Source organism: Nomia melanderi, chromosome 1 (assembly GCF_051020985.1).
Source record: "Nomia melanderi isolate GNS246 chromosome 1, iyNomMela1, whole genome shotgun sequence".
Classification (NCBI taxonomy): domain Eukaryota; kingdom Metazoa; phylum Arthropoda; class Insecta; order Hymenoptera; family Halictidae; genus Nomia; species Nomia melanderi.
In genome coordinates this window covers 11686024-11702228 of record NC_134999.1, presented here as the reverse complement: position 1 = coordinate 11702228, position 16205 = coordinate 11686024, and the positions used below count along the sequence as shown (strand labels likewise).

The window sequence follows — 16205 nt, the reverse complement described above, 5'->3', positions numbered from 1 at the left end:
TTGTATACTTATAGTTGCTAAATTATTTACTTATCAATGTAAAACATACCTGTATATGCATTCATTTACCACTTGGACAAGCCCTTAGTGTTCCACTAGGTACTTACTTATTTATAAACCTCTCGGTTGTTTGTATAACTTGTTAGTGAATTTCATTAGTTTCCCGTCATCCAATTCGAGATGGTATAGGAAGCCCGTTTGATCGAATGTATCCATCTTTTTCAGATTTGTAATAAAGTTTTGATGTGACGAAACGTATTCATTTAGAACTTAGGTTTTCCAGAATGAGGTTGTTAATATTGATGATATTAGTACACTGTTACAGCAGTTATAAATAAACATTTATATTAATAAATCGTGTCGATTTACTTTTCATTCGATTCATTTTGTTCGCTGCAGAATTAACGGACGCATATAATTTCCTACGAAATAACGGTCGCGAAATATTAATAACGGATCGCGGACTACGAAAGTAGTTTATTTCCAATTAACTCGTTGATCCTGATGATCACTTCGTCGCAGGAACATCCGAATAATAATCAATTACCTTGCAACCCTGTAATGAAGCGAGTCGATCTTTCCGTATTCGCCAATTAACCGTTCGCTTCTTGAATGCAGTTTCCTAATTCGGAGTGGCACCGGAGGTTCTCGTAATTACTGTCGTTTTAATGATGGCCCATCGTTCACACCGGCGACCCAATTTCTGAGTGGTTTTCGGTTCACCCTTCGACGTCCTTCCCCCTTCTTCCCGTCCAATGGAATAATTTGCTTGGTTTCTTCTCCTTTTTTCCCTTGTTGTACTCCACAAGACTCAAACACGGAGTTCCTTTGCGTACGTGGGTGTCCCGTCCATCGAGGATGCCTCGGATTGTTCAATTAGCGAGATGGTTGACGCTTTGCCCTCGGCCCACTTCACGCCTCGTTGATAATAAACTTGGTCGTTGCGTGGACACCAACTATCGCGTTTTATGCGTTGATTTTTCATTTTCTGTCGTAAGAACATCGTTCGGAAATGATATCTTTGCAATGTAAACGTTAGCACGCCCTTCTTAGATGTCATTACGAAATATTAATTGTGCAAAATGCAAAAATTTATGATATCGAAGAACGAATGAAACTAGAGTAGTTTGCGTTGGTAACTTGAGTAATTACGAAATTGTTAATTTTATATTTTAATAAACTAAACATTTTATATTTTAATATATAAATTTGAAATTTTAATAATATCTTAAATTTTTAATTTTATTTTTTAACAGAAGGATCGAGTAAATTCTTTGCAGCTTATTGAGAATATTTTTCGTTTTCTTTAAAGATCGAGTCGTAACGAAGATTCTATCAAGTATGGATCCTTGCGATTCCATTGTTAGACGGTTTCTTTGTCCCGCAAGGATTGCGGCAGCGCGTCGATTGAATCATCAGTTTGATAGTCGAAGGAAATCGATGTCCAGGTAGCGATAAATTCGCCCGACTCTGTTCAAACTCTGGCAAGCCGTTCGAATTGATAAATGACTCGTGATACGACTGTGTCCGCGTACATCCATTTTGCATTGAGCTTTTCCCGGAGTTTAACGAGCCTCCATTCAATCTATCGACAGAGGAATCGCAATGAATTCGATGAATTAGACATTATAAGCTACCCAGTATTTCTGTGAATCCTTCTTCCTTTTTTCCGTGGAACGAAACTTATTCCATTTGACGAGATGAATTGATAATCGCGCATTAATCAAAACCGTTTCGCGTTGAAATATTCCAAAAATGTACGATTTGCTCGGCAAACTTATTTCCCGTGTAACGGAAAACTGCGTTCGAGTACACACTATTCAAGTAATATTCACTTCCTATAGATAAGACTTTCTTATCCTCTTTTATAAAATTCAATGTCATTCTCATGATAGAAGAGGACGCCTCGAAAATCTTCCAGTAATTTGAAAATTTCGGTATTAAATCGAAACTTATTTACTGACAGCAAAATTGAAGAAGAATTTTGTCAAAAAATGGGAAACTAAAAAATAAAAAAATAATATTACAGTTTTAAAATAACAGTTGAACAATATTACGAATTATATGATACAGTTTATACTTTTTCTAATTCTAGAAAGTACCGAGAAAGAAGGATCAATATCATGGAAACGATATATCTTTTATTTTCCTTGAAAATAAACATTGAATGCGATGAAAACAGCGAACTTCTCGGTAAAACAGCTGTATACAGTGAATAAATAATTCGTCAGTTATTATATAATAAAAAAGATCTTTCATTTTTTCGTTGATTACGTGATTTTAATGATGTACCTCTTCTTTCCTTTTGATCTTAAACTTTTGTTCGCCGCTCTACGTCTGGCAAATTGAAATATACTCGGTAGAAAGGATCCTCTCTCCATCAATCAGATCTGAAGAGGAAACTCGTGTATCTCTTTAAGAATAAATCGGAATAGATTGCTGAGAGCGGTCTAAAAGGTATAAGTAACATCCCCGTGTCACAAATTACAGCATTGTCCGAAATATTTCCCCCTTTTTCCTTTCTGAAATAAAAAGAAGGTCCGTTCGTAGGAAAGTGGACTAAAAAATACTGCCATGAAGTAGATGAGATTTGAGTAATCCCCGAACAATTCTCGAGATCCCCAACATTACCCATGAAAGGAGACGTAATACGCACTCGAAACCAATAAAAATCCGTCGCATGGACTCACCCTCGCCCCAAAAATGACTGGCTGATGTCGTAAGCGACAACCCCAAACAATACTAAATTCCAGCAACTCCTGAAAAAAATATACCTTCCACATGAGGTCAGTACAGAGATTCCTTGACCTTCTTGTAAATAAATTAATACAGAATTTTTGTAAATGAGGGAAATGTAAATTTTAATTGTAATTCTCACCAAAAACTTCTATTAGTTGTTATAATAACATTGCTTGCAGTCTCAAGTTGAACTTTTAAAAAGGTCTTCTTCTTAACGTTTCTTACATTGTATTTACACAAATAAAATAAAATATAAATATAACAATATACCATCATAATTACAAAAACTGAATACATTTATTATTTGCAAAATGCAAAAGTAAATTCCAACTTAATACTTAATACCAGTTACCCCAACAAAATTTTCTAATCAACAACACCCGCTTCATCAAACTACCCTAATCAAGCTCTAAAAGAAAACAAAAACAGAAAAATCCAAAAAAGCGCGTCCTCTACAATTCTACTTATCAAAGGGGGATGCTGCCAACAGTTCCCAGAAACGGAGTCCAATGTACACCATCGTCTCCAGATTCGTGGGCGTACACGGTTGGCGTCCGCGCAGGGTATGCCAAAGTGCAGACGGCCTCGGTGCTGCCGCCAGGGCGGCCGAGGGTGGCGGAAAGCGGGAAAGCTGCGGCGCGCGTCCACAGTTCACTGCGGCCTCGCAAGCCGTACGCAGCGACGACGCAGTTGGGGTTCGCGGTACGCCTCGCTCCTATCCCAATCCGCGATGTAAACAAAAAGCCGCAACGTGGAGGCAGAATCGACGGGCGCCAGGTAACCCGGTTTCCAGCGTTCCCCGGTGTGTGCGCGACGTGCCCGACAAACCTAGCCGGTCGGACCGGCGGGGGTTGCGTCCCCGAATCGATCCGAAACAAGTCCGCTCAGACTAACCGTCGAGTCGCACGCGGCACGTGGCTACCGCGGCTGCTGGACCTGGCGGCGGTTCTGCTCCCCCGCGACCACCATCCCACTCCCTAACGTCGCCAGCTATCCCCTAACCGCCGCAAGCAGGGAAGCCACCGATTGATAGAACGGTCCAGTCCCGATCATCCCCTATTCTCCCCGTTTTCTTCTCTCTATCGCGACTCAATCTGCCCTCAGGCCGTCGTCTCCCGAAGATTTCGCTGGAGTCTTCCGGGCGGAGGGGGTTGAGGCGAGGGTTGAGGCGGTCCGGGAGATACGTGGCACAGTTTACGCGTCCCACAGGATAGGGGACAACAGCGTACTTCCCGAGTGGTCGTCTGGCTACTTCACGCAGCGATGGACTTTAATCGCGGCCGCTCCGCTAGCTGGACCTAAGTCGCTGGATGTTTACCGAGTTCCGGGGAATCCCGTGATTGGTGTCCCGGGGAAGATCCCCTAGACGGAATGCCGGCGGAAGTTGCGACCGGACGCGTGATCGGTATAATAAGCAGGTCGTAATTGGACCGAACGACGGGGAAGGACGAGATAGCTGGTTTTGATGGTTGTATGTTTTGGGGATTCTTGGGTGATTGATTCTGATTGCTCTACCTTGCCACTTCGATGGGTTTGTTGAACTATGGATGGATGGCTGTGTTGATTGATGAGTGAAGGATTTATCAGAAGCTGTGCGGGAAGTCTTTGTTTTCTTGGTAAACACGATCGAGTGGCTAATGACTCAGTGAGGATTTTTGAGGGCTGAAGGTGAGTCTTCTTTTGGAAGACTTGATATTATCGGACACTGTGAACTCGCCGGTGCTGCATATGCATGAGGTTTTTATCTGGACTGATCTCACCGAGTGTGTTAAGTGAGATTCGATGTTTTTCGGCTACGAGGGTGCGAAGGGAAGGGTTGAGCGATGAGCTTCCGCGAGGAAATTCGAAGGAAAAACCGCGGATGAACGGGCGAGGATCCCATGATTAAGTCAGCCCGATCTGCATCAGCTGTCACGGGCTACGCGGATTAATTACTGATAATAAAAGTCAGGGCTGGAACGGTTTTATCTGGAGAATCGATTAAATCGCTCAGCTACGCAGTGTTTTCTCCTTTAATTGAAAAATTAACATCTTTGTGACACCAAGAGAAACTTAAAGGATGTTCGCAAGAGACTTTTTAACGACAAAGACGACTATAGTGAGAAGTTTGTTGTATGTTGTGCGGGACTAGGAGAATTGTGTGCGAGTGACAGTCCGACGGCCGGAACAGTGCGGCGATTCGGGAACCACTGCGTTTGTGGAACCTTTAGGTAAATATGTTGTAATTTGTAAGTAAGATGTATAGTGGGGAAAATGATTAATTAATAAAAATATTTGATTAAATATAGTACTTACAATAACACAAAAACATGTGGGACAATAAGTAAAAAATTTACATTTGTTACTATATATTCATTGAGCTAGTAATCGTAATCTTTTAACACATTGCGTACCGGCTAATTTTCAGAAAACTGAATTGTGCGGGTGGCAATTTTCACTGAGGTCAACTTATATCACTATACATAGAAAAACTCAGATATTATATTGTTATGTAATATATTTTAAATAAATAATCAATTGGAATTAAATTTTATATTTTTTTCAATGCTGTGGTAATTAGCGAAGTTCCATAGCTAAGTGTCTTTATATAAAAATGAGATTTCTCGTTACCAGTATGCAATGTATTAAGAAGCAATGTATAATACTTCGAATTACGAGAGTCTATTGTTCTCGATTTTAGTTTTAACTTTGAAATATTTTTTTAAGAGCTGGGTTCGATAGATGCTGTAACTGTAATTAATACCACTCCGTTGAAATGAATGATTAACTTTTTTGTTTATTTACTAATTTACTTTCAACAAATTCTGATTTTGGCAATCTAAATGATTAAGTCTGATTCTACCTTCGATCTACAATAAGTCATATGCAATAATATTTAATAACATATCCTACGCACCGAATAGTTCCAATAATATTTCTAAAAGCACGTACTCAAAAATTGTTAAACGAAATAAACATTTCCGAATCCTTTCCCTACGAGGCTCAAATTTTATTACATTCTCCGCGATACAATTTCCACTTATACCTCTGTAGTTTCCCTCGATATTCCGGCATCCTCGCGACGCCTTCCTCGCACGAATTTCGTTCCACGAATTTAAATATTCCCGAACATCGCTATTGATCTTTTTACGATATCCACATCCTTTCCCATTCAGCTGTTTCCGCAACGACCTGAATATAGGATAATCCACTGCCGTCAAAGTTTAAAGCAAATACAATATATTTCATAACGCGCCTCTGCCAATGGTTTTTTAACACCTTCCGCTTTAATCAAATAACGAATACACTGTAACGAACATACAACCACAATAGTATATTAAAAATATCTCTTTTCATCGTCTAATGTTTTTCAATACACCCTTTCGATAAAAAGCAGAAGCTCCTCGCGTCGAATTACACCCACTATCCTATCGTTATAGTCCATCCCATCTCGAAACGTTCTAACGACAACAATAAAACTCTAAATAAATCCTTTTTATTCTTCGTTGATTATTCGAGGGAAACTACTTCCGTTCAGACCATCAACTTCCTTTTTCATTTTTCACCTGGGTTCGTCCGGGATCCGAGCGCTGATATCATTCTTCTCCATTAATCACGGATCATTTGCCGGATGGTGCCGCGCCGCGCTTTTCGATTCCCGGCACTCGACTTTGTCGCGCGTTTCCGCCCGAAATTCCCGTTCTATTCTTCCTCAACGGCGAAGCACACGGAAGCGGCCGTCCGACGGGCCGAACAAAGACGAAAAATCGTCGCCGCACGAACGAAAGGGAACCGTCGATATTCCACGTGTGTGGGTGCGCAGGTGTGAAAAGAGGGTGAAACGTGGTTCAATTTGAGCCGACGTTCACCTGATAACGCTAACACAGTGTAGAGGAATCGCTGAGGCTTGTTCTTGGTCTCAGGAAAGCTACTTCACAAGTGACTCGACTTCCTTCGATTTCTGTGAAACTTTGATAGGGGTGGCTTTTAGAAAAAGATTTGGTACACGTTTGTTTGAGATCATTCGGGTTGAAGGAATGCAAAAGAAGTGATAAAACAAATGATTGTACCTAGGAAATGTTTTAAATGTGATAAATTGAGTTTTGTGTTGTTATATTGTCTAAACAAAATTTTATTAGGTAATAGTGTCTGTGATATATAATACAATATAGCTAGATTTTTTTAATTTATCAAAATTTTACTCTACTTGAAATTTCAGTAGAATTATTTATTATATTTCATTAAAACTCGCAGGTTAGTAATAGCTAATAGGAGATTTTGTATTTTCAACTTTCAGATTATTAACTTGTTTCGGTTTTACAGGATTTCTATATTTCAATGGTTGGCAGTAATAAAGTCTTTAATAGATTCTAGTAGGACACTTGAAAGTCTCGTTTATGATCCAAAGATGGAAAATCATTATTTTCGTGGAGTTTCTCATCTGGTGAGATCTTTTATTTTTCAAATAATTAAATTTCGTGTCAACGACTCAATGGTCTCTTTATTATCGCGCGTTTTTAGAAAACACGAGCTCTTAGATCGCTGTACTGTAGCGAACTTCCTCATAACGGGTTTCCTTATAGCGAGTCCCCTCGTATTAGACTCCACTCTCACGTACAACATGGCGGTGACTGTAATCCGGCAAAATGATTTCCCGTGAAGCGTATAAAAGATGACGTGGTAGCCAAGAATCCACTTGTTTCCACTATTTTAATGTTTAAGTGAAAAGTACTGGAACATAGCTTCCTCACAAACGGATTTTTTTTTAAAACAAACAGAAACGATTTTACTTTCTGTATTAGTTGAAATTTATACTGTTTACCATTCATTACCATCACTTTCTTCGGTAAATCTCTATAATAACAATATTTTATTTGTTACAATAGATTAGGTTTATTTTAATGACATTTATTAAGTTTCATATTTTATTAGATTTCATTAAATATCGTACATCCTCTTTACGAAACGCTTAAAAGATCTAACAAAGTAAAATTGACGTTTCCCTGTGTATCACTTCAATCGTTATGGCTTGCAATGAAATCTGCTTTTCTAGAGAATAGAATAAACCGTACAATATATGTTAAGTGTAAAGCTACCGCTGATTGAATAATATGGAAATGGACGGAAGTAATTATGGAAAAGACAAAGAAGAATAGGTTTCAAATACATATCCGACGCGAGATCATCTAACAGATAAAATTCGAGAATTCGAGATTTTTGTTATCCGGGATCACGCAGTTCTCGTTGTGGAGCACGCGAGGCGCCAGATTGGGTTACACGGAATCAGCTGTTGCGGAAGACCAAACAGGACATTTCCGGGAAAGGGTATTTCCCCAGAAAATACAGAGAAATTGGGGATCGCGAAGAACCATAACGGCATCAATAGGGATACGAGTTACCACCTGAACCCAATTCTATGATAGCTCCGTTCGATTCTTCTATTGTGTCCATTGGCCAATTGAAATCTCTGTTTAGTAGCTATCGATCCGGGATCGAATGGGGTGAACTTTAAAAGTGAACCGTCACGTAACGCGCAACAATACAGCCGTTGTAAAGTCGCCTGCAATGTTAGCAAAGCGCTGGGACAGTTTTTTCCCCAAACGGGCACGGTTTACAAACGAGGACTCCATCAGCGATTCATTGGCAGGACGGTTTACAAAATATTGACGGTTAAAGTTCAACTGTATTCTTTTGCATTCTAAAGCACTCTTGTTGTTTTTATTCTCAAATATGTAACAATTTGTAATACAGTCACAGTGTAAATATAAATCAAACTGGAAAGTAATGATTATAATATGAACGCAATCAAGAATTGCAGATGTATCATATTTGAATATTTTGCTAATATAATATTAAATATTTTATCTGAGAAAGTAAATGTTAGGGTGTAGATTATAGAAAAATGGAAGACAGAAAATGTAGAGATATGGAGTAAAGAGAAGAGAAAACATGGAAAATAATTAATATATTGATGTTGATTGAGAAAAATTCATTGTTCTGTGACGAGTACAATTAAATTTTTGACAATCTCGTGAATCATTGGTCCCTGAAAAAAATGTGTGCTCGACACGACGAGTACTGCAATCTACGAACGTCTCATTAAAAATCAGCTTAACACTCGGTGCGCTCTTCTCGTTAGCCTCTATAGGGATTCGCGAAACGAAACTTCAGTTCCGTGCATTCGGTGCCAGTAGTATAGGTCGACCATTTGTCTGGCTTTATAGGTTTCCAGTAGCAAAGAAAGACGTTCCTTGAAAAGAAGATAGTATTATTGAATTTTCTTGAAGAAATGATGGCATGGAATGAAAACACGCGAATAAAATAGTATATATTTTTTCTAATTGAAAAAACCATTGCTCGATAAAAAAATTTCTATTGTATAATTTACAATAACAACACGATGGAATCACTCGAATCGCAATAAGAACGATGAAAGTTTTTCCATAACGAAAACAAAATAAATTTCGATTCGATCGTTGTGTGTTACAATTTTTTTTTCGAATATTCGAAGTTGAAAACAACACGGATTCCGGTCTAGGAAATTTCGCGACGCGATCCCTTTTTTTAATTGCTGCACCAGGTGCGCGACTCTGTTCCAATATCCTCGCGAAATACGGCCAGGATACGATCTTAATGAAAATTTACCTCGCGCACAAGCTCGCGTGCAATATTTTTTCCTTTAACGAGCACGCGCGTATTTAACGGTTCGCGTTCAACGTCGTGATACCCTGCAAACCGTCGCACAGTGGGAAAATGTCGATGTTTCTGTGGGCAAAAATCAATTTTTCGGTGTTCTTGAAGAAGTGAACTGATTCGTTTCATTGAAAACGAAATACGTACTAATAATAAATATTATAATTTACATATAAAATACTAAATAAATATATGTAACAATAAATGTTAAGGGTGAATCGTGTATAGTACTGTAGCTTGAAAACCTGTAGTCTTTAATTATAATGGGTAATGGTGTATAAGATAATTATCATTTTGTTGTGGAGTTACTAAAGAACACTTCATTGTTTCTAGAAAATCAGCTTATCTTCATTTATTTAATAATAAAGTACTAATATATAAGGTACTAAATAATTATAGGTAATAAGAAATATTAAGAGTTACTAAAAGACACTTTATTGTTACTAGAAAATCAGCTGAACTTCATTTATTGAAACGTTACAATCTTTTGAACAGTGAAACCGTGATTTTGCCCACTGTGCGTTGGCCACGCGTCCGAAAGAGGAAACGAAAAAGGAATTCGGCAGTCATTTTCTTCCCGCATTTCGCTCTCCGATGCATTGACCATCTTGACCGCTCACGAAACCGATTCGCAATTCGAATTCTTAATCGAGCTGGTTCGATTTCGTCTGAAAGTATTCGTTGAACCGTATTTCGGCAATTATAGCGTTCCTCGGAGCGGAAAATACGACGATCTGATAATTTCGAATATAAATACGTTTTGATGTTATCTTTGCTCGATTGAAACATTTATTAACGATTATTAATTAGTGCGTGGTTTGTTGTTTAAAATTAACACACGGAAATGTGAATTCGATATATTATCATTTTTTAACATGCGAATGTAGATCTCTTAATTACCGGTTATTAGAAACTTAGAATTTTCCTTTCTTCAGAAAAATATGAGATATTATAAATAAAATACTATCATATTAAAATCACATTCCTAATTAAATATCTTAATTCTACAATATTATAATATTAAAATCATATAACTAATTAAATATTTCAGTTATAAGATATAATATTAAATTCCAGAAAATATAAAACGTCACATTTCTTTCGATATATTCGGCTTAGTTTTTTATTTTATAAAATTACCTTTTGTTTGGCATTCAGATGTAGTTAATTATGCGTTGTCGCGTGTCTTTAAGCTGATTATAAATTTCGATGATATTTCGTAGATGAAATATGGATGTGACATTACCGTATGTACGATTGCCCGAGGGTTAAAACTGAACCTACGATTTTTCGTGTACTGTGATAATTAACTTGGTACATTCGTTATCGAATTACACGTTTCTTGATTACGATTCTGGTTTGCCGTCGAAGGATCCGGGAATCGGGTCACGGGTCGCTAGGAATTCATGATTTCGGCTGGCTCCGCAGATGAGATATGCGTAGATAGGTTCGTTTTCATAGTTTCACGGATTCGTCCAGATGCTTCACGGGTTTCATAGTTTTCCCGATTTCCTACAGTTTTTACAGCTCGGCGGATTCCCCTCGGCGTTTCGAAATACTCGTCATTTTATCAATTCCTCGCGGTGCTCCTTACCAATAAAATTTTACCAATTTTGGAACGCGTGTTCATAACTTCCATACCTGCGAATTTTACAAACGTTCCTTAACTGCGATTTTTAAACAATTTCCGCGGCTCGATAGAATTTTTTAATTACAAATTTTTCCTTGGACCTCTTTTAAAATGGTTTGAATATTTTCCATCGCTGCGAGCGATAATAAATTATTAACTAAAATTTCCTTGTAGCTTGTTAATTCTAAATTTATAGAAACAAAACCATTGCAATTCGTAGTTTCACGTTTTTTCCATCTGTTGACTCTTACAACTTCTGTAACACGTAAACAGTTTCAAACGTATGTCGCAAACGTTTCAAACTTCGCTTTCGACGATTTGAAAAAGTTTGTTAACCCCTTGTTCTATGATTTATTTCCGAACTATGGTCAGTACAACTACTTTGTCATTAATAATTTATTGAAGAAGAATTCTAGGCATATTCTATGCCTATGTTTGCTCTACAGTACAATGATTGATAACAGAGCAATAACATTTCAAAAGAATTGAATAATATTTATGATTGTTATTATAAGACAAGAGATTGAAATAAAATTCATTTGAAGTAATAATTGTTACTATATCTTTAAAAGTCAGCGATATTCGACGGTAAACATTTTCCTAGTTTATCCGTGGCGAAAACAAAAAGCCGAACGTGTCCTAAACGCGTCGAATCGTTCGTGAAATGGCGGCATTCCTTTCTATCCGTCGCTGATTAACAGCGGGCGACGATTTAATTTTCCATTGTAATTGGGTTCCTTAATGAGATTCAAGACCGTAACGGAATTTATGAATAAATTTTCAGCAGCGAATATCTAGCCGGATCAGCATAATAGGTGTCACGAATGGCTGACAGAGGTGGTTTTCGATGCTTTCATTTCGAAAGCTGAACCGTGCGAGAGGGATCACGATTGAAAATACATTCGGAAAGTCGAGACTCGATGGCGGAGTCAGGTTTCCGATTTCAATAACACGGGCGGGCTTATTTAATCCCGTTCAAATTAATACGTCGAAATTAAGGTTCGATTGAATTATCAGTAAACGGGGGTGGATCGTTACGAACTGAAAAATAGAAATACGTATAATTAAATGGAAGCTGTTGCGAAAGGTTTGCGAAGCAGACAGAATTATAATCGTCCAAATGTGTATCTGTATAAAGTATTCTATACCAATTATTATTAAATTTAATAAATTAATGGAGAATGGTTACGGTACTGATATACGTGCACCAGATTTTAAAAATTTGTGCGAACTTTTAGAGAGAAATTTAAAGGGAACCGAGTTTAATTTGCTTCATAAATGATTTTAATAAACTGAAAATAAAGTGAAATGTTATTAAATATTAATGAAGATTGATTTTCATAAGTATATTGAAGAATTTTATAAGTTTTGTATGCCGTGAAGTTTCACAGCACACGAAAATACGAAAAAAATGGAATAAGAGTATTCTAATTATTTGATTTGTCACTTGTTTACCAAACGAGTTTACTGGGAACTGAATTTTCACCACTCGTTATGTTTGTTTAGTTTTCCAATTCTCTTTGCGTCAACGATCTTTTTGATCACCGACGAGTTTATTTATTTGTAATTCACGTTCCGATGGAATATTGTCGCAGGTTTTCAAGTGCGATCCCGTTTTGTTTTAAATTTTATTTTCCCCGCGATCCGAGTGTAATAATAAAATCACTCCGAACTGGAGATAAAAGATCAGTGAGATCTAAAATATTTATTTACTTCGTCCCATACAAAAAATCATGACACATTAACCAATCACAATAATCCTTCCAATAAATTACGCTTTTTTCCCATAATTACGCAAATAAGTTTGCTTACCTTTAATAAACATAAACAGCACCCATTTAACCTTATGCAATTCAATAAATTTCCCTCATTAATCATAAAACCACATTAATAAATACCAATAAAATCCTTCATTCGCAACAACTCAGCAATTACACTGCAGATGCTATGCACCAGAAAAGTTCAGCCATTTGATCCCCTAAAATCAAATACGATCCCGCTAAAAATATCTCTCTTTCCCTAGAATTCCATTTTCATTGCCAAAACAAGGACTTGAGAAATTTCAGTTTTCTCGAGCGTCCGCGTCGAACAAACAGCTCTTAGTACAATCAGTTCAAAGCCGGGAGGAACGGGCAAACGTTTAGTACCCGCAAACAAACAGAAACGCGGCATTAAGGGGACTGGCTGGTGCAATTTATATAATCAGGCGAACCGACCGGGCTAGGACCGTGGTAACTTTGATCCACCCGATTCCCAGCTCGCTACACAGAAATTCCGCGTTCGCTCGCGTCAAAGCGTCACGCCGCGGTAACCTGAAATCCTCTATTCTTTCCAATTCCAGGCCTGGCACGATGTTCAAAAACCGACGGGTAGCACACAGCCGCTGTTCCCGACATCGTGCACAGACGAAAATTGAACTGACGGGAGCGCCTCCTGGAATTCAGCCAAAGGTAACCCGGTCGGGCGGCCATCTTGTCGGGAACCAGCACGAATCGACGCCGGCGGCCGGCGTACGCTAAACGGCTGCCTTAAAGGCCGGCCCGCCTGCTGCTGCGTGCGCGTTATTTTCCCTCGAAAATGTCTGCAGCCGCGCGCGGAGCTAAGAATCTTTCGCCGAGATCCAGGTCGCGTTTGAAGGAACGCTTTCAGAGGTCGGATTGACTCGGGAACGATCTTTAATTTTCAATGGGCCGCCTGCTCGGGCTGCCGGTGAATCGCGTCGTCGGCGACGCAGGCGGGGAAGAGGGCGAAGATCAGCTCGGATCACGGTAACGAAACTACTGAAGTATCAAAGGGACAGAGGAACAGATACTGAGAGCAACGGATAAGATGGAGTTAAATGAAACGATGGATGCTGATCTCGAGAACACGACGGAGCTGTCGAACATATCGAAAGTGCTGATCGACACGGGACAAAGGAACCAGTCGGATGTCTACGACAATAGCCACGAGTTCGAGCAAGTACTGATGCTGATACTGAAGGCTACGGTAATGGGCTTCATCATCCTCAGCGCGTTGTTCGGCAATCTCCTGGTGATCGTGTCCGTGATGAGGCACCGGAAACTGCGAGTGATCACCAACTATTTCGTGGTCTCTTTGGCGCTGGCCGACATGCTGGTTGCGATCTTCGCGATGACCTTTAACGCCTCGGTCGAGCTGTCCGGCAGGTGGCTCTTCGGTTACTTCATGTGCGACGTGTGGAATTCGTTGGACGTGTTCTTCAGCACGGTCTCCATTCTGCATCTGTGCTGCATCAGCGTGGACCGTTACTACGCGATCGTGCAACCGTTGGACTATCCGCTGATCATGACCAACATAAGGCTGAGCACGATGCTGAGCGTAGTGTGGTGCTCGCCGACGGTGATGAGCTTCGTGCCGATATTCGCCGGATGGTACACCACCGAGGAGCACCTGGAGTACCGCAGGAGCTACCCGGACGTCTGTGTGTTCCAGGTGAACAAACTGTACGCGGTGATCAGCTCTAGTGTTAGCTTCTGGGTGCCCGGGATCATCATGATCGCCATGTACTATAAAATCTATCGGGAGGCCGATCGTCAGGAACGCATGCTGTACCGGTGAGTGCTGTGATGTTTATTACATAGAACTTAATGCTGGATATTTATATTTTAGGCGAATTACAAATTCATTTTAAATTTACGCATTTTCTCGCGATCTGAAGTTAGAGCTAAGTCTTCGAAAGTAATGGCTAATGTTTCAAGGGTTGGAAGGAGAGTGATTTTGTTATCAATTGGATGTTTGATCCATTTTGAAATGGAATGTTAAAGTTGCTACCATTACTCTTGCTAGAGAATATTTTCTCGAAACAATTAAGCAATGTTTACGAAAATATTCACTATTATGTATTATTAACTTATGACTAAGACTTAAAACTACGCATTACCACCTCAAAATCGTATACTTACCTTTAACACTGAAACCACCGAACAGTCAAATTGTATTTTCTAATTTTTCTATAGAAACTCCAGGGGTGCATCTGTCGAGGTTTCCATTGATTTATAACTCGGTTTGTCTATTATTAGAATAATATTTCTATTCATTTTCCAGAGAAGAATCTGTTACCATTCAAATAATTGCGAAAGAAGAACTTAGGAACAAGTCATTTTGATCCATTTGGTAGTTCTAGTGTTAAACTATTCAAATTTCTTCGTTCTCCTTTGAATAAAACGCCCGTAAAAAATGATTTCGATAAAAGTCGATATCAAGTGTCTTTAAGAATCTCCGCTGACGCTAATAGCGCCAGTACAATTTTCTTTAATTCCGAATCTCCCGAACGATCTGCATTCGGCGTAAATGGCTATTCTAGTCGCTGTCTATACGCCAGTAGAATTTTGTTCAGAGGCGAGGCATTGAGCGGTGCCTCGGAATCAGCGCCATTACATTTCATGAATAACCCTCTAATTACTGTATTCCGGTCCGCCATCCCATCAATTATTTAGCCGCGCAATTATGCGGGTGGCTCCAAGCTATATCGAGATTTCAAGTGCGTTCGGACGTCTCTCGGCAAATCGTTTCACGTTCCCGACCGAAATCGAAATCGGTGCTCCCATCTCGGAGAGTATTAGACCCATTACCAGGTTGTTCGTTATGTTCGCTGAATTTCAGATGCACTATTCTTATCGGCAGTTTCACGAGATATGAATTAATATAAATACAAATAAATCAATCTATCCAATAAAAAATCGCGTGATCTTAATTTAACTTGGCAACTGTTCGATTTATTGGAGAACACTTTTTTCCAATATGAAATACTTCATAATGAATTTCATTCAATATTATTCAGTCTATATTAATTGAAAATAAATCGTACTTCTTATTTATGAGTATATCATTTTTAGTTTTACTATAAAATTATTAACGGTGAAGTTATTATTGAAAGTTGAATTGGAAAAGTTGCTACAAGGGATGGAGTTAATTCGATTAAAAAAGGTAAACGTTGTCTTCAAAGTTCCATAACCAAATTCAACGATTTTTTCGGTTAATCCTCATATTTAACTTTAACAGATAAGTAAATAATACGCATGGGGCGAATGGTGTATCAATAAAATTCTCAATAATCGAACGACGAGATGGCTCTGTTTCGATTCGAGATGCTAGAAGGGAAAGATCGTTTCCGTACGCGATAAGTCACTTCCACCGATGACAT

The 16205-nt window shown here is 38.9% G+C and overlaps 1 protein-coding gene across 4 annotated transcripts in view; it reads left to right on the top strand.

Moving 5' to 3' along the window:
* The first annotated feature begins 3326 nt into the window (after positions 1-3326).
* The window catches only part of LOC116427695 (octopamine receptor beta-1R), a 101884-nt gene continuing 89005 nt past the window's right edge, over positions 3327-16205 (top strand). Inside the window, exons 1-3 of one of the 4 annotated variants that reach the window (XM_076364840.1) lie at positions 3331-3516; positions 3844-4949; positions 13383-14616. In XM_076364840.1, the coding sequence (XP_076220955.1) occupies positions 13871-14616 (746 nt within the window). In that variant the 5' untranslated portion in view covers positions 3331-3516; positions 3844-4949; positions 13383-13870. Of the gene's footprint in view, positions 4950-13382; positions 14617-16205 lie in introns of all 4 variants that reach the window. The other 3 variants (XM_031978353.2, XM_076364846.1, XM_031978351.2) reach the window with 3 other exon arrangements.